General features: G+C 45.3%; 2 protein-coding genes across 2 annotated transcripts in view; one reads left to right on the forward strand and one right to left on the reverse strand.

The window, feature by feature from the left end:
* The window catches only part of LOC137780258 (pyridoxal kinase-like), a 98,230-nt gene extending 81,003 nt beyond the window's left edge, over nucleotides 1–17,227 (forward strand). Inside the window, exons 12-14 of the transcript XR_011077127.1 lie at nucleotides 15,883–16,025; nucleotides 16,125–16,272; nucleotides 16,579–17,227. The gene's annotated coding sequence lies outside the window, so the exon portion shown is untranslated. The remainder of the gene's footprint in view (nucleotides 1–15,882; nucleotides 16,026–16,124; nucleotides 16,273–16,578) is intronic.
* cdh11 (cadherin 11, type 2, OB-cadherin (osteoblast)) overlaps nucleotides 1,438–22,536 on the reverse strand; it is an 83,713-nt gene continuing 62,614 nt past the window's right edge. Inside the window, exons 6-16 of the mRNA XM_068568722.1 lie at nucleotides 21,851–21,970; nucleotides 19,583–19,750; nucleotides 15,874–16,061; nucleotides 10,987–11,100; nucleotides 10,759–10,898; nucleotides 10,098–10,234; nucleotides 7,414–7,535; nucleotides 7,200–7,317; nucleotides 5,581–5,832; nucleotides 4,318–4,469; nucleotides 1,438–4,192 (exon numbers count right to left, since the gene is read on the reverse strand). Coding sequence (XP_068424823.1) covers nucleotides 3,827–4,192; nucleotides 4,318–4,469; nucleotides 5,581–5,832; nucleotides 7,200–7,317; nucleotides 7,414–7,535; nucleotides 10,098–10,234; nucleotides 10,759–10,898; nucleotides 10,987–11,100; nucleotides 15,874–16,061; nucleotides 19,583–19,750; nucleotides 21,851–21,970 — 1,877 coding nt within the window. The 3' untranslated portion in view covers nucleotides 1,438–3,826. The remainder of the gene's footprint in view (nucleotides 4,193–4,317; nucleotides 4,470–5,580; nucleotides 5,833–7,199; nucleotides 7,318–7,413; nucleotides 7,536–10,097; nucleotides 10,235–10,758; nucleotides 10,899–10,986; nucleotides 11,101–15,873; nucleotides 16,062–19,582; nucleotides 19,751–21,850; nucleotides 21,971–22,536) is intronic.

Here is a 22,536-nt window from a genome sequence, read left to right on the forward strand (position 1 = left end):
CAGACAAGAACACTTGTTGTCAAATATATACAAATTTAGACTTCAACTGGAATTTTTCACAATTATTGGACATTTTTAATCAAGAAAACAATCCGCTGATAAATTGATAATGAGAATAATGGTGATAACGCTGTGTTTTAAGAGGCTGTGCCTTTAAATCCTCGCATAACTATTCAAGCTAGCTGAGTGAATTTTAAAAAATGAAATCTTTAATATAACTGCACAATGGTCTTATGCGTAACTCTTCTGCACCGGTCCTCTCATTCCTCGCTCCTCTCTAACTTTCTACTTGCTTCGTTCTATTTCCTCTCGGTCCTTTCACTTCCTCCTTTGTGTCCTCTCGTCGTCTCTCTTTCTATATCACCTCTTTGTTGGGCATCCAGAGTGCAGCCTGACCTTTCTCAGTGTTGCTCCCCTGGGAGCGAGTGAATGAAATCTGTGTGTGTGTATGTGCCTGTGCCTGTGAAATAGTTTGCGTGTGTGTGTGCATGTGCCTGTGCCTGTGAAATAGTTTGTGTGTATGTGTGTCTGTGTATACCTTGAATTCATGCATTTGCACATGACATTTCTTTATGACGGGAAAGTGAATGGAAATGGCAACCTCTTTCCAAAGGTGTGTTTGTGGAGTCGGTGGCATAATAAACAATATTAAAGTGATTACATGAAAACAGATCTTATGTTCACAATAAGGCAGTATAGGAAGGTTCAGACAATGTGTGTCCTTCTGTGAGGTAAAAACAAACTAACCTCCCGTTATGCCGAGTGAAGTCGATGCGGAAGTTCCTTGAACTTGGGTTCTCTCTCCTGACCACCAGGGGGCGACTCCTCTGGTTGTATAGAAGTCCATGCTTCATGTGTTAAAGCTGCATTCTCTCTCCTGACCACTAGGGGGCGACTCCTCTGGTTGTATAGAAGTCTTTGTCATGTGTAAAAGCTGCATTCTCTCTCCTGACCACCAGGGGGCGACTCCTCTGGTTGTATAGAAGTCTATATAAATGACTCTCTCTTGATGTATTCCCTCAGTAAACATGAGTTTATGTCTCAATCTCTAGTTTCAAGTCTTCTTCAATACAGCATGATGTTCATTTAGTAAATTATGATAATTTAGAGTCAAGCAGACCATAAAGCAGGGGACGCTTCAGGGCGGGGCAACAAGGTGATTGACAGGTCGGTGCAGCTATCAAAGATGCGTCTCTACGTCACTCCTCCAGATTGCAAATATGAAAACTTCTGTTCAACGGTTGCAAACAACAACAACAACAACATGAAGATCGCCACAATCCAAGATGGCGACAGCGGTCCACATACCGGCGTTGTCATGACCATGAGATATTTTTTTTTTCAGGATCAATATAAATGTAAGCAGTGAAGCACATTAAGCCAACGCAAAGTTTAACCGCACACACAATTCCATATAATTTTTATAAAAAGAGCATTTATTTCAAAGTTTTTGTTTTTTTTCGCTTCGGAGATTGAAGCACATAGTAAAGCAACATTACAATGTTCAGAAAATATAAGTGTGATGCTGTAACATTTTTTTTTAATCTTATCTTCTTAACATGTTTTTGTTGTAATACTGGAATATTCTGCATGTATACTAAAATAAGAACTTTTAAAATTGTACAAATCGGTACCATAAAACTTGACAGAATAAAAACGAGGCGTTCTCTCGCTGCAACAAAACAAATTGCTAGTTTTCCTCTTGAACAGAGAGAAAGAACGAAGAAACGCCAAATCATGAAAACCAAAGAAACAAAAACAAAAAAGAAATGAGAGAGGTTGTGTTCACACAGGCAAAGACTGAAGCTAATGTTTAACTTTCGGCTGTAAATTTTCTTATAGCTGTCTAGAAATGAAAATCAAATCCTCCGTAGTCTCTCCATCTTTAGACGACCATAAGAACATCAAATCTGCAAAAAAGTTAAACATTAATTCATTCCTGTGTAGCTGCAGCCAAAGAAAGAACAATTATTGTCGTAATAATGCTGATAATAATAATAATAATAATTAAAAAAACAATAATAATCATAATAATAGAATAACTTTTATAAAAGAGATTGAACAAGAACCCACAGGCTTGAAAAAAAGGATGTTCTGGTTTCCCGCCTCTCTGTATATACGTGGCTCCGAAAACAAGACACGCCTTGTGTTGTTTTCCGGCGTGCGCGGTTTACGTTCCAGTAGCGGCGCCTGTTGATGCAACAGGTGAGGCCACGCCCACATATTTGCTGTTATATGGGGAGGTTGGGGTGTGTGTGGGGGGGGGAAACAACACAACGCACATTTTTACCCGGTCCACATGTACCGCGGGGTGGCCAGAAACTGCACATCCTGTTCCAATAGCCGGTTCCTCAAAAGTGATACATCACACGTCTGCACACCGCTCTGTACATACCTAACATGGAGAGAATAGTTTGCTTTCTTTGAATATACTTTTTTTTCGAAGTTACAAAAAGGAGAAAATGAAGGAAAAAAAAAAACTGGAAACAAAAAAAAAACAAAACGAGAATGCACTGCGTTGCAAAGAGTGTTCCGTTAAGTTTAAGGCGATTTTTAGAGCTCACAGGTTTTTTTCTTTTACTCATCGTGATTGATCATCATCGGCGGACTCTGGATGAGGAAGTGATCATTCATTGGTGGACGCGGTATGGGAAGAGTGATTGTTAATGGGAAAGGGTTGGGGCACACACAGGGGGCGTGGTCTTCTTTGTCATTCTCCTCAGTGAAGAAATGGAAACAAAAGAATCATCCACAGTTTTTTTTTATTTTCTTCTTCTCTCCATTGAATCCATGTTGAGTCCGTCTCGTTTTGGGAGCAGTAAAAAAAAAAGAAAAGAAAAAAAAGAAGGTATTGGTGTGTCATCGTCACAGATACTCAGTCCTGTCTGTGTGTCGCTACTGAAGCTAGCGGTCTCTATCTCCACCTTTTTATTTGTGTGTAAAGTTCAACCCCTGGAGTTGTTGTTTATTTATTATAAGGCCACCATACTGTGAAGATGCTGCGAGCGTCTTCAAAGTATCAACAACCCAGAGTCTGTCACGCTATTTAATAAACCACAGTACCTGCTGAATTCTGCACACGCACACACACACATACACAACAACGACATGTGAAAAAAGCATTTAGTTTCGACTGTTCGACCCCAACCGACACTTCTTTCGATACCTTTTCATTTCTCTTTCGCAACATCCGGCTGTCGCTGGATCCCGTGCCAACCTTTTTTTTTCTTTTTAATTAGCTTGTATCTCGTTCTTCGTCTCTTTTTTTCCTTCATACGCCACAAAGAGAGCAGCTCAGGGGAAATAAAACCCCCTACCTCCTCCGCCGGATCGGGAACCCGTTCAGGGAATAAAATCTGTCCCGGGAGCCTCTGAGGAAGTACGTGAATCCAGTCCACAAAAGGTATAGAGAACCCCGACGAAACTAAACAGTTAGCTAGAAGCAAGTCATTTTGATCACACAGCGACATTTTGTTCCCGACAATTTACTTTCAAACCGGTGACGTGACGAATCTCCCAGCCCCGCGATGCTCAAGTCCGTAGAAAGAGAACGGGGAAAGACATACTGCAAGTGGGGAAAGGAGAGGTTTTTGGGGGCGAGGACTGGTAGACCAAATCCAAGAGTTAACGTCCATTGACGTTCGTTGGTGTCCATTGGCGTCCGTTGGCGTCCATTGACGCAGATCAGGTGGTAGTCGGTAACAATTGGGTTCTGGGGAGTGTTAACACATCCTCATGAAATCAAAAAATCAGACATCGGAGGGGGGAAAAGGCGGGAGGGGCTAGAAGGAGGGAGGGGCTGGGCGTCCACTCTGCAAGACCACTGTTAAGAGTCTTCTTCATCGTCATCATCGTCCATGAAGCAGTCTTTGGTCCCGTACAAATCCGCCAGCTTCTTAAACCTGGGCCCCCAGCTCTGCAGATAGTCATAATCCAAGTCGGACTCCGTCGTGACGGACTCGAGGGAGCTCAGCGACCCGGCCAGCGACCCCCGGCCCTCGTAGCCGTAGATCTGAATGGAGTCGTACGGGGGCGCCGTCGGGTCGCCGTCGGCCTCGGCGATCCGACTCTTGATGAAGTCGTCCACGTCAACGCTGTTGGCCGCGGTGTGGCCGGCGCCGGGCCTGAGGGGAAACTGGAGCTCCGGCTTGATGTCCTTTCTCGGCAGGAAGCCGTTGGCGCCGTCCGGGTTCTGGACAATCGAGAAGGAGTAACGTTAGGCGGATGAGGTGCATCGTGTTCAAACATCAGTAAACAACAAAGCGATTGTCGTCTTTCCGACAAGAAACGAATAAATCTGATGACGCCTCCTCGTACCTGAAGGGTGGCGATGTCGAAGGCCTCCGTGTCCTCCTCGCCGCCTCCCTCGTCGTCGTACGTGATGATGTTCTCCCTGATGTCCTCCTCCTCGAACACGATCAGCGGTTCCTTCTTCTGGCGTCTCAGCGCGACGAACAACACCACGATCGCTGCAAAACGACACAAACGCACAACATCAAAAAAAATTGCACCTCCCCGCCTCGCATTTAGCGATTTACACAACGATCTTAACAATCTCTGTGCAAAAAGAGAGGAAAAGTGAGCATTAGATAATTAGTATGCACTGTGGGAGATCGTGTAATTAGACCTTGGACGGTTTAATTAATATCATTACCGTGTTGTGCTATGCACACACATGCCATTTTAATTGCACTTGGTTATCAACATGTCAGACTTCTAAAGGGATCCCAGCTGTGGAGGAAACAATGTGAGAGTACGTAAGAAAAAAAGACGGATAGCAGCTGAAATGTTGGCTGAGGAAGGACACTGAGGCTGGAGACACAATTGAAGACTTTCATTGTTTTTTTGAAAGCTTTTTTTTTTTTTTTTTTACAAAATGGCAAATACCAAAAAAATAAAACAGATTGTCACTCACACTCCAGAGATGAAGAAATCTGAGAAGAGTATAAGTGACTCTATGACCTCTACGACCATCTCATTGGGAGCTGAAACAATGCAGTGCAATTCCAATATGGAGGCTGACCGAGGATATTTACTTCAAACAGAGGGGATTTGAGTCGAGGCCCGAATGTTCAAATATTTGATGTAAATATCCAGCATGTTTGGTATATCTTGGACAAGAACTCAGACAGCTGGCAGGATTGAAAAGCCTGTTTTTGTTGTTTTTTTAACGATTGCGACACACTTACACCATCAAGTATCGTCAGATTCCCATCTTTCCGACGGTCCCCGAACACATCATGTGCCACAAACACTTGAAGAAGCTTAAAAATGTTATATTTCAATAAACGTTTAACTTTTACGCAACAAGGAAGCCATGAATGATTGAGAAGACTAAAGATTGTAAAAATGGAAATATATTAGTATATATAGCACGTAGAGCCTCGATTTTACATTTTAAATTTGTAACACATTGGAAAAATTAAATTTTTGCAAAGAAATTCAAATTCTTTTATTTGCCTTTCATTCCAGCCGACAGGTTTTGGGGTTCAGAAGCTTAATTTACTCACCAAGTAACCCTTTATTTATGGTTTTCCTAAACCAACGCATGCATTAAAACGACCGGTGTGAGCGGCTCACCCAGCAGAATGACGATGCAGGCCAGGATGGCGATCAGCGCCCCGGTGCTGAGGCCCGCGGGCAGGACGTAGGGCTCCACGTTGCAGGACACGATGACGTCCTCGCTGTTGCAGGAGCACACCCGGATGGTCAGCGTGTTGGTGCTGCTCATGGCGGGGAAGCCGTTGTCGTTTATCTCGATGGGGAGGTAGTACACGTCCTGGGTCAGCCGGCTGAATCCTTTACGCAGCACGTAGATGCTGGCCGTGCTGTCTGCGGAGGCGGTGAGGCGATGGAGAGAAGAGATAAGAAGTGGAAATTTAATATATCAGAAAATACTTTTCTTATAAGCTTAGATTTAATCAAATCTTTCTTCAGAGTCTCTTAACATTTACATTAAAAGTGCATTACCAAGCAATATAAGTGAAACTGCACTGAACTAAAGTAGCTTTAAAATGACACTAAATGCACACAGAGTTTTACTTTTGCACAAACTCCCCGGTGTTACTATACTTATGAGCCTTTATATCTCTCCCCTCGAACCCTCATCTTCACTGAAGCCTCGTCCTCAAACCTAAAAGCTGTTATCATTTTTTACATCTATAACTTCAGCAGCAGCAGCACGGTGACACTTTTATTTATTTATTTTATCTCTCTCGCTTTCTATTTACCAAAAGATTTAGGTGTTTTTTTGGGGGTGAGTCTACGTAAATCTCGCTTCTCATCTCCTTTCATTTCCTTCAATTTTTAGTGCAGTCTGGAATACACACACACAGACACACACACACACAGACCTCACGGGGAAATTGGTCCCCACGGGGTGAGTGATATGTCAGGTGGTCCCCACCGGGATAGAAACACACACACACACACACATAGGTTTTCGATTGAGGGCCATCCCGATTGTACCTCCCTACTACACAACTCCAATACATTCTCTCAGCCTGACTCTTTATTAAGGTTTAACTAGTAACAATAAAGATCTTTATTAATAGAGGATGTCATTAGTGAAATCCAGCTCAGGTAAAAAAAAAAAAAATGAAAAGAAAGACGTGACAAACACATCACAGCTGAGATGTTCATTCCTTTGTGATTTTAACACCGTCGAGCTGTTTGGGGTTGGAGGTGCATTCGGGGTACGCTTCCCGATTCCCCGAGGTTATGTTCAAATCCAAGTGTCCTTTTCTTTTGCTTCCCTTCAGCCTCTTCTTCTCCATCTGTACCGTCTTCTTCCTCTCTCAGTCTCCGACTTTCTTTTCTTGTCTTTTCTCTCCTCCCTCTCAGCGCTCACAAAAACGTAATTCAATCACTCGGCCCCCTAAGACTTGTGTACAGACGGACAGAGACCCCACTGCAATTAATACAGCCCGCACAACATGTGTGCACTTGCATGTGTGTGTGTGTGTGTGTGTGTGTGTGAGATAGAGAGAGAGAGAGCACCTGCTGCTTGCTACAAGGTAGCAGCGTAAGCCTCCATCTGCTTATGCTTTGATCTAATCTGAGCGAAAGAGGGAAGGGGAGGGAGCGACCGGCAGACGAAGGAACTGCAAGACGGACGGCTGGAAAAAAGGGTCAGAGACGAAGGGGAAAAAAAGGAAAGGAAATGAAAGGGAAATAGGATAAAACAACAACGGGCCTACTTCTGTTGTCTTTGACGGAGAAGTTGTTGTTGTGGGTGACTTCCGGAGCGAGGCTGAACGTGAAGTGTTGGCGGTGAGCCATCTCGTCCTTATCCGTCGCGCTCACCGTCTCGATAACCTGGCGCACACAGCGACACGGGCGATAAGCGTCTAAAATATGCGTTTGTGTAGCGCTGAGACACAAAACGACTCACACACACACTGAGGTACGTACCTTCCCCGGGATGACAGTTTCACACATGAGGACCTCGTTGTTGGTGGCAAACTCCGGAGGGTTGTCGTTCACATCTTTCACTTTGATGTGAACATGCACTTTGTTGTCTTGGTGGTGACCTCCTGCACACACACACACACACACACACACACACACACACACAGTTTAAGGCAAAGTCATCTGTTTCCCGCCGTATACAAAAATTCAAAGCAGTGTCAAAGTCCTTAAAAAACAGACTTTTGTGCTCACGTGTGTGTATATATGTGTGTGTGTATACGTACATCTTTATTGTTACTAGTTTACAGTAAACCTTAATAAAGAGTCGGGCTGAGAGGATGTATTGGAGTTGTCTAGTAGGGAGGTACAATCGTGATGGCCCTCAATAGAAAACCTGTGTGTGTGTGTGTGTTCCTATCCCGGTGGGGACAACCTGCCATATCCCTCACCCTGTGGGGACCAGTTATCCCCGTGAGGTCTGTGTGTGTGTGTGTGTGTGTGTGTGTGTGTGTGTGTGTGTGTGAGACAGGAATTGCTGACGTGTCAAACATTGTAATCCATGTTTGGCGCTGGCCGAACACACAAAGCTCAACGACAAATCTTTTCCCGGCCAAAGATTGCCTGTCAATCAGCCACTCGGCCACATTTCTTCTTTTTTTGTGTGTGTGTGTGTGTGTGTTCGCAAAATTAAACACCCGCTCAGTCAGTCACCACGTCGATACGATCGAGCAACAAACGCCGAGAGCGTCGCGGACAGATTGACGTTCAAACAGTCGACGCACAGACTCGCCATCCCTCCAGATTATTAGCGAAGAAAGAATGTGTTTTTCTCATCTACTCATCTTCAAACCAGAAAAGTAAAACCCGTCATTTTGTTTCTCCGCCGTCCCTCGCCCTCGCATATTTGTAATTCTGGTGCGTATGAGTTTTCCCTCCACCCTGTCATTACCAGGCATTTATTTAGCTTTTCCACGGGGCCTGTTAGCGGTTTGCGAAAGGGGCTCAGTTTTGTGGGCGGCGAGCCCGTTTTCCATCTGGCCGTCTGGCGTCGAGCGCGCCACGGGGGAAACCACGCGGCGCTCTGGTAGCTCGGGCCCCGCGACCACAGAATACCAGGGTGGGGCCCCTGCGGCCGACTGGATGGGGAAGGTTTCTTTTTCTTTGGGGTCGAAACCGGGGAGAGAGAGAGAGAGAAAGCGAACCCGAGGGCCTTGGAGTCGACCGGCATGTCACGTCCCCTCTTTTGGCCTCTCGCTGCGGTGGGGATGGATCTACCGAAACGTTTCTAGCGGTGCCTCGGCTTCAGTTTCTCGCTTCTCTGTTCCCTTTTTTAGGTAGCCGCTTTATTTTTTGTGCGAGTCGATCTTCTTTAACCCCCATAGTGGGGGAAGACTGAGTGATTGTTATATAAAACTGTAAATCATAGCTTGTTTTATGAAAAATAAGCCCCAAAACTGCTGTATTTGGATGTATTGAACCCTATAATTAATATACAAGTGGAATATACGGTTTGATACATGAAAAAATGTAAACGTCACAGACGTGCGCAAATGAGCCCCAATGCAAATTTTGGAGTCCTCGCCTGAATTTTCTTTGTACTAAACCCTCTGTAACTTTGCTCTGCTTCACTTTATCAAAGTCAACCTTTGCAGAGAGAAAGTTCACATGTTGAATGTTCACGTTGAATGTTCACATGTTGAATGTTCACATGGTTTTTCTTGCCGGACGTGAAACCTTTTCTTTTTTTCCTGTGTGTCATCTTCATTCAGTCTTAACCATCAACCGACAGACTGATATTTACACATCTGAGCAACATCTCACATGTGTATCCTTTTATTATAACACCCACATTATTCAAACAGCCCTAGTGGTTGCAGAGATACACCCTCTTTCAGTTTGGGTATACAATTTTCGAGCAGAGGCCTAAAAATAGGAGGGTTTTCTATCTGTTGAAGCGCCAACAGCTTCACTCTGTGCCTCCAGATTTTTTTGTGTGTTTCTGTGCCTCTCGTGAATCCAAATCACAAATCAGAAGAAGTTTAAAATCCAAATCACTCCCGCAGCATGCGGGACCATCTCTGGACGACCAAACTAAACACACCAGACACGAGCAGCACATGATATACACACACACACACACACACACACACCGGCCCGCCGACACACTACCTGGGGGTCACGTCTCGACAAAAAAAAATAATACCGCCGCCGAGCGTCTGCATGAAGCTAATCCCTCCCGGTTGAATCTGAATATATAATAAGTTCTTCACTGAAAAGAAGAAGAAGAAGAAGCTAACTTTAGTCCCAGCCAGAGGGAGGAAAAATAAATATAAATTAAAGGCAGCAGCTTGAATCCACTTAAATGTTGTACGTAAGATGTCAAGCAGTTTCCCCGGCACCCGCAGAATGACAGGTTGGGTTGTGGGTGCCAGCAAATGTATACAGCCTGGTGGGTGTCTGGGTTTTTATATATTTCTTTTTCCATCTGTTTGTCCATCTTTAACTGTGTCTCTACAGAATAAATCGCACAAATCAGCCAAGATCAAAACACAAGGCAGACTGTCGGCGTTTCACTAACTGTCCTCCCGGGATGCCGGATCACAAATCGTCAAAATAAGCAGCGACAGTTGTGTTGCTTCTCATCGGCGCGCGCACGCAACAACGTCCGCTCCGGCGTCCATACGCACCGATCTCCGTCGCCGACACGGAGATGTTGTGCCAGGCCTGCGCCTCTCGGTCCAGCGGCCGCGTGGTGGTGATCATGCCGTCGTCGGCGTTGACGCTGAAGAACCGCTCGATGTCCGTGTGCAGGGGGATCATGTACCTGCGCGTCGGGGATGGAGAGGGTTTAAGTTAGTGAAGATTGCATTTTAAGACACGGATACACTGGGAGTGATATTCAAGTGTTGAGGAGGGGAAACATTGAGCTTTGTGGAGATAATTCAGTTACAAAAAAATAGAAACATGAGCTAGTTGTATAGTTAATGTAACATTACTGTGAATAGAAGAAAAAAAAAAGTGAGGCATGCATATTGTTCCTTCTAACACTGTGTTTTCAGTTTTTTGTGTGTTTTGTTGAAAGTGTCTGGCTATGTTTTTGTGATCCTATTTTGCGTCCCTATTCCGCCGTGACACTCTTTGTATGTAATCTGTGTTTCCTGCGTAGCGATACGTCGTGCAAGGCCGGCTTCCTCTGACTCGTATTGTTTGTTCGGTGTCGCTGAAGGAATTCTATTTAAAAGTTGTTTTTTTCTGGCGATGATCCAATTTACACTGGTTTGAAAATTGAAATCCACTGCGAGCGAATGTGTGTCTGTGCGTGCATGTGTGTGTGTGTTTCCTCGTTACCTGACGGGATTGTTGGCCACATCCGTGTCCTTGGCGTGGACGCGTCCCACCTGGGTTCCTTCGGGCGCGTTCTCCGCCACCTCGAAGGTGTAACTGGGAGCCACGAACGCGGGAGGCTCATCGGCGTCCTCCACCGATATCTGCGGACACGCCGACGCACACAGTTACTTACACACTCACACACACGAAAAAATACATGCACTTGTAAAAAAAAAAAAAAAGGTGTACCTTTATCGTGGCTTCGTCTTTATAAGGCCCCCAAGCGATGTATTGGGGGTCAATGTAAGGGTTGGATCCCTCCACCTTCAACGTGTACGACCTTTTGGTCTCAAAGTCCACATGCTGAGAGAGAGCGAGAGAGAGGGAGAGAGAGAGAGAGAGAGAGATGGGTCAGTTCATCCCGAAACAAAATACATTCCTCTTTTATCAAATATCATCTGTTTATGCGATCCATCCAAACTAAAAAAAAAAAAAAGGTGTTTTTTCTCGCGACGTGGCGAAGCAGCGAGTCCGATTTTTCACAACTCGGCGTCGCGATGACGTTACTTCGGCGCCGCGTTTGATCCGTTGATTGCCACCGCGGACCGCAGGCTCTGTGAAAGCCATCGAGTGGCCGGCGCAGTACCCCTCCTCCACCTGCTAGGGGGAGCTGTTGCTGCACGAATGCAAAACGGTCACATTTACAACATCATCACAGCAGCAGACTCGAAGTATTACCGCAACTGTTACAGACCAACAAAAACTCAAAAACAAGACGGTTTCATATTATTTAATAGCATATGAGTAGTTTGGGACCCGAAATAAAAATATTTGGTTGTTTTCTGTAAATGAAAACAATACGAGGCTGTTTTTAATAAGCCTGGATGAGGTTTGGGAGTCTGGGAAATCACATGATGAAAGGGAGTAGTAAGTGTTTGGGGTGGGAGATGGAATTCAAGTCCCAAGCCACAAAAACTACAGTTACTTTGTCTTTTTTTTTTCCTTTATTACACTCCTTCATAATCAAGGCGGGCCAATTAGGAATACGTTATCGCTGAAAACTCCCCTTCAATATCACAGGTGGGGCCGACGTAAAAACCCTCAGATTCAATCCACTCATATTGAACCGAGCTCCAACTCACTTACCGCGTAGTGGGAGAAAACCCATTGACTTGTCACGGCTTTGATATGAAATTGACTTGTGTGCGTGTGTGTGTGTGTGCAAATACATTGCACATTTTCGAAAAGAAAAGTGGCTTAGCAATTATACCGACCACGGTGACCTCTCTCCTCGCTTCTATTCTCATGCGCTGAGTACTTGTGGATGTGGGGGGGGGGTAGAGGGGGGGAGTCAACAAATGTCTTGGCAGCCATGTTGTATATAAAAGCTGTAATACCAAAGGGAGGCGCTCCGCTGTGATTATGAGGACTTGTGCGTTGCCAGCGGCACTTTGGCTGCGACTCGCGCTCGCCGTTGCCTTAATCGCACACTCTTAATGCTATCATTGCCGTATTATGAACCCAGATAATAACCACTTCGGTCCCCCCCCCCGCCACAATTTTTCTTTTTTTTCCCCAGCCAGTGTGACTGATGTTGAACTGGCGAACTCCCAGGAGCGAGCTTGATCTTTTCATCTCCTGGCTACCATCACTTAATGAAATCCCAGTGGGAGCAGAGCGGGGCTCATAAGCCCTGTGTGAAGAGTTGTGGAAGCAGAGCGGAGCGGCTGCAGATTTATGAGTTCAACACGGACGGAAAACCTCCGGGTTCGGAGAGAGTGAAGACGATGCCGGAGTGTCTTAAACTCGCATTATCATTCGCCAGTGGCCAGCAGGGTGGGTGACTCCTGTGGTTGTATAGAAGTCTATGTTTCATGTCTTAAAACGTGCATTGTCAGCAGAGATAGTGCACGACCACCAGAGGGCGACTCCTCTGGTTGTGTAGAAGTCTACATAAATGACTCTACTTCTCTCTTGATGTATTCCCTCAGTAAACATTGTAAACATGATGATGAGCGTGATGTTCATCTAGTAAATTATGGTCATTTAGAGTCAAATGGACCATAAAAGGATGCTTTCGGGGCGGGGCTACAAGGTGATTGACAGGTCACTCCTCCGCACTCCAAATATGGTCACTTCCTGTTCACCGGTTGAAAAAAGTCCAAATCCAAAAAGGCCAAAATGTCAAATTTCACCACAAACCAACGTGGGACTCGACCACTTATATACACCCTATGGTTACACACACACACACACACACACACACACACACACACACACACACACACACACACACACACGGTCTCATCCTGTTTATAAGTGGTACAAAGTGGCACCTCACAGCATTACGTCGTTATTTATTTATTATCATGATCAAACGCGGCGGCCATGTCCTCGGCATCAGCAGGCGCCGTCGCTCCGATCGGACCCGGAGCGGGTTTCACGTGCCGTGGACTCGATGCCGGAGGGCCGTCCTCCCTCCTCTCCATGTTTTTCGCGCTCGCTCTGTCGCGGTGGCGTCGGTGTTTAGCGCGGCTGATAACAGGTACAACGCCAGTCGGATAGACGTGACCCAGTTCTTTCGTTTTCCCTTTTTTTCCCGTCACGCTCCATCTCTCTCTCTCTCTCTCTCTCTCTCTCTCTCTCTCTCTCTCTCTCTCTCTCTCTCTCTCTCTCTCTCTCTCTCTCTCTTTCCTTCCCTCCATCAGTCTATAGAGCCACTCTCCCTTCATTCTCTCCCTCTTTTGTAATCAGTGTGAGATAATAATATTCACAATAATGCCCCTCCACTATCTCTCTCTCTCTCTCTCTCTCACACACACACACACACACACACACACACACACACACACACCCAGCTCCTTAATATTCTGTGGACTGCTTTCGTCAGGACACAGTTGAAAGAGAATAGCTGATTAAAGCTCATCCCTGTGTGTGTGTGTGTGTGTGTGTGTGTGTGTGTGTGTGTGTGTGTGTGTGTGTGTGTGTGTGAGAATAGAGATTAGTAAAGGCTACTCTCGGTGCCGATTTGAAAGTGTGTGTGAGTGTGCCTTTAATTCTGTGGCACTCTACCTTGAGGGGGCAAAAGGTGTTGATTTCCCCTGAGAGACATCATGACTCAATAAACGCAAACGCACAACACACACACACACACACACACACACACACACACACACACACACACTTCAAATCAGTGTCAGCCTGTTAAGCAGTCGTTCCAGGAGACACAGGACTGTTGTGTGACGGCAGTCATGTCGACACCAAACAATGTTTCATCCACCGAGCTCGAAATAACTTCCCCTACGTTGTGGAAAAGTCCCAGAATGCATCGTGTCTAAGGTCATGACATCATCCGGAGGAAGCAACAGACACGTACATGTACACACATGGTTGTGTGCCCAGTTTCTGGACAACATGTGAGGTGATTTTTGTTTTTTCCAACGTTGGGTGGAGACTCTCGATCCTCAATGAGTGAATGATGCAAAGTCCTGTCGCTGCTTTCCAGACGGATTAACATCTGCGTGTTTATGTGTGACTTTTTACAGCCGTGCTGCATGTGTGTGTGTGTGTGTGTGTGTGTGTGTGTGTGAGATGCACCAGACTGTTTTTACAACGACGTCCAGGGTCTTTTATGAAGTACTTTACGAGTATTTTAGTTATACTGAGTTGAGCGTAAGATGTTCACACGGGCTTTTAATTCAAAGTTTTTCCGCATCTGACTGGTTTTACAGTCAACCACACACACACACACACACACACACACACACACACACACACACACACACGGTCTTAATGCTCGGCCGTAGAAACGAGCGCGGGTGCCATCCCACTTTCATGCTCATGACGTGTAATTACATATTTTGATGCCAAGCCTGCTTTTTCCCGTGTCTGGCAAAACCCCTAAAAATTGTCTTATTTTTCATTTCTAAGATATCAATCAGAGAAGTAAATAAAAAAGAAGCCTTTACCGAGACTGACCTTGATGTACTTTGCTTCTTATTTTCTACAAAACACTGACAGCTCGACTATAAATGCTTTTATTTGAGATGATTCAGCTCGCTGCAGCTACACACAGCTGTTTGTGTGTGTGTGTGTGTAAGAGAGTGTTTCTGTGTATTTAACAGAGCGCTATATGCATTTTAGAGAATTAGAGGCAGAGGCGTGCAGAAGATGAGCATCGCCCTTTTGCATTCGCCCACGTTTCTCGCTGCTCCATATTTTTCTTTTTAACACATTATATGAACTCTCGGGCTTGGACTCTAACTCGGGGCTGTTGGGAAGCCCACGCTACACCGAACGCCTCAACTGGGCATCTCTGTGCCAGCAAATTGAAGAAAAAAGTGGACAATGATGAGGCACACACGACGCAGACGCTTTCAGCTAATAGCTGGCAGCTAATAGCTAGCAGCTAATAGCTAGCAGCTAGCAGCTTACTGGACCGAAACGGCAAAAACAGCGACAAACAAATGAACTGTCTTGTGGGTTTCTTTCCAATTTACCTTCATGTGGTCAAATTTACTTTATTGGGTGGATGCTAACATTTATTTACCAGCTTCGAGCCTTACATTTAGCCGACTGGGCGGCGGCGTCACCGCTGCATTTAGCAGCTAACGATACGGACGTTTCCTTCAGGAGTTGAGTAAAAGTTGGACTTAGATCAAACTAGTCAGCAACTGTTTGCTGATTAGTTTGTCTTGTCAACTTAAAAGATGTTACCGCAAGTGGACGACGACGACGCACACGTGAAGCAGGCGCTTTTAGCTAACAGCTAGCAGCTAACAGCTTCCTGAACCAAAACGGCAAAAACAGCGACAAACAAATGAACTTAAAAGATGTTACCGCAAGTGGACAACGGCGACGCGCACACGAAGCAGACGCTTTCAGCTAACAGCTAACAGCTAACAGCTAATAGCTTCCTGAACCGAAACGGCAAAAAACAGCGACAAACAAATGAACTATCTTGTGTTTTTTTTCCAATTTAGATCTTCATGTGGTCAAATTTACTTTAATGTGACTAGACTAGTTTGTCTCGTCAACTTAAAAGATGTTACCGCAACTTGGTACCTGAAAATGAGTTTTATATATCTATAAGTCTGACGTCTTGTTCCTTCCTTCCTTCCTTCCTTCCTTCCTCACCTTCTTCAGTTTAATCACGGCCTCTCTGGTCTCGGAGTCGGTGCTCATCTCGAACACACCCAGTCCGTCTCCGTCCACGAGGCGGTAGTTCACCATGCCGTTGTCTCCCAGGTCGGGGTCTTTGGCCTTGAGGCGGCCCACCTCCTCTCCAGGTACTTTATCCTCAGACACAGACATGGGATACACACCTAGGAGAGAGAGACACAAACATAAATATATATATATGGACTTGTTTTAGCTTTCTTTTACAGTCTTTCGGTAATAATTCCTGGGCGCCCGCCACGGTGTTTACGATGTGAGGCGAGCGGGTCGGCTCTGGAGGGCAGAGAGGCATCAACATGGACGACCCGCCATCTGTCTGCAGCGGCCCGGAGGATATTAAACCCCCGCTGGTGTCAGGTGAGTCTGAGGGAGCAGACACCTGGCTGGTGGAAAGAGAGCAGTCGGACCATATGTCTCCTACCACTCCTCTGTTACCCCTTTTCACCCCCTCTTCCTCTTCCTCTCTCTCTCTCTCTCTCGTACCCGCTCACCAAACTGTTTCTACCCCAACTCATCTCATCCATCCTTTTTTTAATCGTAAAAACCTTGCCCACCGTGGAGGAGAGGTGAGGTGAGAGGAGGTGAGAAGAGGGGAGAGGAGGTGAGATTTCTGCCGGTCACAGGAAGTCAGGCTTTTTTCAAAATAAACTTCTGCCTCCACAGGATACAACTCAAGTCAGGTTCATGAAAAGATGGCGGCGCGTGACAAATAAAGCACCGTTGACTTCTGCTTCTTAAATGTGGCATAAGGAGGCTCTGCTGTCGGACTCGTCTCGTACTTCCTGGATCACGATTAGGAGGATTTCATACAAATTACATCCTGAGATGAGAAAAGCTCCTCCCCGTGGACTCTTCTGTTTGTTTATGGGCGATGAGACGCGATGCTTCCTGTGGAAAACAATCCTAAAACACACCTGGAGGTAAACGACACGCCGTCCTGTAAGACATCAACCCTGAAAGATTTGTTTTTACTCCTGATAATTTGGTGAAAGAGAGAGAATTACAGGGACAGAAAGTCTGTGTGAGACGGAGAGACGAAGGAAAGGAAAATAAAAACACAAGAGGGACTCAAACTGTGCAATATATCTTTTTTTTTCCCGCCTGTATTTATCTCTTTTGTCGTGTTTCCTCTCTTTGTATCTGTTTTATTTCCTCGCCTCTGTGTTTTTTTTCTTGATTTGCTTATCTGATTTCTTTTTTTGTCTCACCCTCTCTCCCTCCTTCTCTCTCGCTCTCTTTCCAACTACTAAATAAGTAATCACTGTCCTCATTCACACCATCTGGGAGGCTTTTCTTGCAGGTGTTTGTACTTGCTATCCCCCTTTTTTTTCTCTTCTACTTCTTCGAGCGAGGGTACCGACATATTGCCGGTTGATGTGTTTGTCGTGTATCACAGATGTAAACTGCCAGCGATGCACAGCTGATATTTAGGAGCGATGCAAAGAGGCACTTTGTAAACACTTACGACTGACGATGTGGCCATGAATCCTGCATTATGTCCTTTTTTTTGTTGTTTTATTTTCTAAATGTTTAACATCCACTTTGGATGTTGAGGGTTGGCCTGATAACTCCTCGTAAGCGACTCCTTCACTCGCTTTGAAAGCGTTTTTTTATCATTAGACGGACTGTCGTCGGAAAGCTGCACTACCGCTTTTGTCCACAGGGGTCGCCAGAATCAACACACAATGAAAGTTCCTAGTTGTAGCTTTGTACAGTGTTGGATTAGACCAGTGGTTCTCAAACTGTGGGGCGCGACCCTCTAATGGGGCGCGGAGGTATTACAATTTTTAAATTTTAAATGGATTTTTTCTTCTTCTTTTTAAGATTTTTTTTATTAATCCCACAGTGGGATTATTGTCTGCATTTTACCCATCCTAATTAATAAAGGAGCTTTGGGGCTTCAGTGTCTTGCTCAAGGACATTTCAACATGAAACTATGGGGAGAAAACAGGGATCCAACCGGCTTCCTTGGTCCTCTTTTTTGCCAAATATGAGTTATTTTTTTGCACATACATAACTTTATCTGCATTGTTTTAACAAAGTGATTGCACGTGTTATTAGTTTTCGTCAGATGGAGCAATCTGGTTTACTTGAAAGGGATTTCCATTTTCTTTAATCTATTAATTAAAAAAGCCAAATGGAGGAGTCTCAAAGAGTTGGACCATTTTGTTCCCATGTTGTTGGGGCCCGAACATTTTGCTTCCTCCAAAGTGGAGCGTGACAGAAAAAGTTAGAGAACCAGTGGATTAGACAATAGCAATGCTCTGTTCCTTCAAACACACATTACTCTTCCGACTCCCTACTTTAGGCCCTCAGTTAACTTGGCTTTAACATCCATTTGTGGCCGCCTGAGCTGTAGATTCCACCTCTAAACGATGATAGCGCTCGGTGTGGAGAGGGATGAGCCTTCACGGTGCGGCGGCGCTGAACTGGACGGCCTCGAAAATATTAGAAACACACTCATTGTCGTCTGTGTAAAAAGATTAAAAGTCAAAGGCTGCGCTTCCAAATATACGCCGATATGCAGACGACACGCCGCTGGAGATGCAAAGTATTCGTTTGAGCTCTCCGTCTCAGAAGACATCTCTTTCAAAATGTCGCATTTTTGGACTTGCAGAATGAGATTTGAGTCAGCTGCAGTGACGGTCTTGAGTCCTTTCTCTCTCTCTTTTTCCACGTCTGCTCGTGTCCCTCTCTTTCCTCGCTTGTTCTGCTTCTCCACGGGCGAAATCCTGATTCCCCCTCCTTCCCTCCCTCACTCCCTCCCTCCTCGCCTTCACTCCATCCATTCTTGAAGCCACTCTTGCTGAATCTCTTCCAGGAGTTGCTCTGCTCGGCGCCACGGGAGAGGAGGAGGAAGAGGAGGAGGAGGAAGAGAAGGGAGGGAAAGGAAACTCAACAACAGCAGAGAGGCAGAAAGAAACTCCAAGGCAGGATGAAGGAGATAGACGATAGAAAGGGGGTGTTGGACGTAGAAGTATAGACTGGAAACTAGTCCTAAAATACACACATTTTACTCCCGTTCCTATCGGAGGGAATCAGGTGTCCACGCATATTTAACATCTACATTTATGCATCTTTTAGTCTGAGAATCATATCAGAAAATGTCCATTTAGTTGCTCTATGGCTCTATCTATTGTGAAGATCAGTGATGCCGATGTACGAGAATGTGAATCTGTTTTTTTAGCCCTGCAAGAATACCTTTGAGTAATACCTGCGGAAACGTTTGACACGATTACGGTTCAGGGGTTCTTATGCAAATTTAGAAAAAAATAAGAATTCAAAATGTCATGTTTCTCTTCTTCTCCTCTAAAACATGAAATCTGCAGCTCTCGACAAACCCAGGCTAAATATTTCAAGACTTTTTATTGCTCCGAAAATCCGTAATTCACCAAATGTCCCAAGGAGAGGCTTAAACACACACTTACACACACTCTCTCACACACACACACACACACACACACACACACACACACACACACGCCTGAGGACATCGCAGGGGGGCCAGTAAATAACCTTTTAATAATTGATTTCTTAAGTTATCTCGCGTTCCCCCCTGCAGTGACTTCACCGAGCTTCTATCTGGCGAGCGACACGTTTTCGGGGTTATACGCACACACACGTACACACACAGACGCACACAGACACACACACGCATTGCACTCACTCTGCGGGAACTTCGGCGGGTTGTCGTTGACGTCCGTGAGCGTGATCTTGACCTGCGTGGTGCCCGACAGCCCCCCCATGTGGCCGCCCATGTCCTTGGCCTGGATGAGGACGTCGTACTCCTGCCGCGCCTCGCGGTCCATGTTGGGCAAGGCAGTGCGGATGATACCTGGAGGGACACGATTTAACATCAACCACACTAGTTATGTTTAATAATTATGTATATCGACACCGGTCCAGGGCATTTATGGACAAGATTTTGAGTTTTTAATGATTTTTTTCAACATACTTGACGTTGTTTTTGTAAATATTGTTTGATTACTGTGCTATAAACACGGCTGAAACAAGACTTTTCGTTCCCGATTTTGGCTTTTTGAAGTCATTTTTCATCAAACTAAACCTTTTTTGAGATTTATTTGCCCTTTTTTATTATTTGTACATATATTGAATTTTCCATTTCTTTTTGCAACATATGACACGAAGACTTTTTAATTATTTTTTTCTCAAAAGGTCACAGTGTCTTCATGCCGTGACCTTTTCATGATTCTTGTTTTGTTTTTTTTACATAATGAATTTTTCACGACTCTTTTTAAAATAATATATTATTATATTATGAATATATCAAGACTTCTTTCTGTTTAATTCATCAGCTACTGTCCATCTCTCTCTCTCTCTCTCTCTCTCTCTCTCTCTCTCTCTCTCTCTCTCTCTCTGTCTTTCTATCACTCTCTCAATCTCTCTCTTTCTATCCCTCTCTGCATCTCTCTCTCCAGATCTCTCTTTCCATCTCTCTCTCTTCATCTCTCTCTCTTCATCTCTCTCTCTCCATCTCTCTCTCTCTTCATCTCTCTCTCTTCATCTCTCTCTCTCCATCTCTCTCTCTCTTCATCTCTCTCTCTTCATCTCTCTCTCTTCATCTCTCTCTCTCTTCATCTCTCTCTTCATCTCTCTCTTTCCCTCCCGACATGCCTCGCTGCAGTGTCTGGGAGTTGAAGCTTTCTACTGTCATATTATGCCAAGTGTGTGTGTGTGTGTGTGCGTGCGTGCATGCGTGTGTGTGTGAGTGTGTGTGTGTGTGTGCGTGTGTGTGCGTGTGTGACAGCATGCAAAGCTGATAATCTCCAAACCAATTAGAAATGTGAGCTATGGATTTGAGCCAGTCAAATACCCAACACTGGTTTGATTAGCCAGATTTACTCGGCCCAAAATCTCTCTCTCTCCCTCTTCCTCTCCGCGCCTCAACAAACTCTCTTTCCATGAACTCTCTCTCTCTCTCTCTCGTCATCCCTCTCTGTTCTATTTCTCTCCGCCCTCGCTGACCCATCGCAGCTCCGTGTCTTTCCTCAACCTCGTTCCTTTACGATCACTTTCTTCTCTTGACGCGAACCCAAATGAAGGCTCTCTGCAGACCGGCTGAGCGTCCTCTGGGGACCTTTCTTTGCAGCGGCGCCTCCTCCTCCTCCTCTTCTTCCTCCTCCTCCTCCTCCTCGCTGATCCCAGTGGAAAAGGACGCACAGTTACGTGATCCCCGCAGAGGCGAGTTGTGTAAAGATAGTCGACGGTAAATGTTGCAGAAAGAAACAGGTTTAGGGTTTGATCTCTGCGACGTGCAGAGTTTAGACTTCAGGGACACACAACCAGACTTTTTTAATGCATTTTAGTTATAATGACTAAGGTTATTGCACACTTGTTTCAGCTGAAAATTATATATATATTATGTGTAATATTTGATACGTGATTTTGTCCTATTGCCTGGTTGAATCACTAAATATAAAAGAAAAATAAAGTGCTTGATTGCACCCATAGGAGTGGTGGTAGACTCGATTTTGTGCATTTTAGCTTCGGCACCTTGTTTTTTTTTAAACCAACTGACTTCATGTTGAAGTGCTGGATATTATATTTATATCAATGGGTCATAATTTACTAAATGATAAAGTAGAGTCATTTATATAGACTTCTATACAACCAGAGGCATCGCCCACCTGGTGGTCAGGAGAGAGAATGCAGCTTTAACACATAAAGCATTGACTTCTATACAACCAGAGCAGTCGCCCCCTGGTGGCCATTTCAAAGAATGCAACTTCAGTATTGACTTCACATTTCATAACCAAAGGTTGCCGCCTGGTTTCAATGTGCATGACGAGTTTGATTATGATTATTAGCCGCGTTGTTTTAAAAAAATTTGAACGCATGTGCGATCGGCCGTGGACCTTCCCGCGTGTCTTTGCGCGACGCCGCACGTGGGCGTGGCCTAAGTCGCCGTCCTCACCTGTCTGAGACTCCACGGAGAAGTAGGGCTGTCCCTGCAGGATGCTGTACACCAGCCGGGCGCTGTTCCCGTAGGTGGGGTCGTCGGCGTCCGTCGCCGTCACCTGCATCACCGACGTACCTGCGGGGACGGACAAGACAGACGGCGTCAGGAGGCGGATCCGCCTCAATTCACCCGCCGCCAACCGGCCGGACGAGAGTGAGTGGGGACGAGGAAAGGGAACGAGGAAACGCTCGCCTCCTCCCCCCCCCCCCACACACTTCCCTCCCTGACACTGCGGCTGAACCGCTCCCGCGAGGCCGGTCTCAAACTCGGATTTCTCTATATTTCATCATTTGGTGGAGACATCCACTCCCGATTTAAATAAAACATTATATTCCCTCCAATGCGGTGACTGAGCTCTACAACCCCCTTGATTTATGAAAACACTTATTTTAAAACCAGCTGGATAATCTTTAAAAATGTTTAAAAAATGCATTGTTGTGAAGCTCCAAAACAACAACTTCAAATCTCCGTTTACTGAACTTTGACACGTTTATGTTTTTCGTTCAAACGTGACACAACTCATGAAACCAACTCAGCCCAAAAAATAATAAAGACGAGTCCCACAAACACGTGCTGTCGCCCCCTATAGGCTCTATCATCCTGTGTTTTCAGCCGTCTCCAGTTGCGTCAAAGTCCAAACT

Source organism: Clinocottus analis, unplaced genomic scaffold, assembly GCF_023055335.1.
Source record: "Clinocottus analis isolate CAN_PGR_092001 unplaced genomic scaffold, fCliAna1.0.p SCAF_8, whole genome shotgun sequence".
Classification (NCBI taxonomy): Eukaryota; Metazoa; Chordata; class Actinopteri; order Perciformes; family Cottidae; genus Clinocottus; species Clinocottus analis.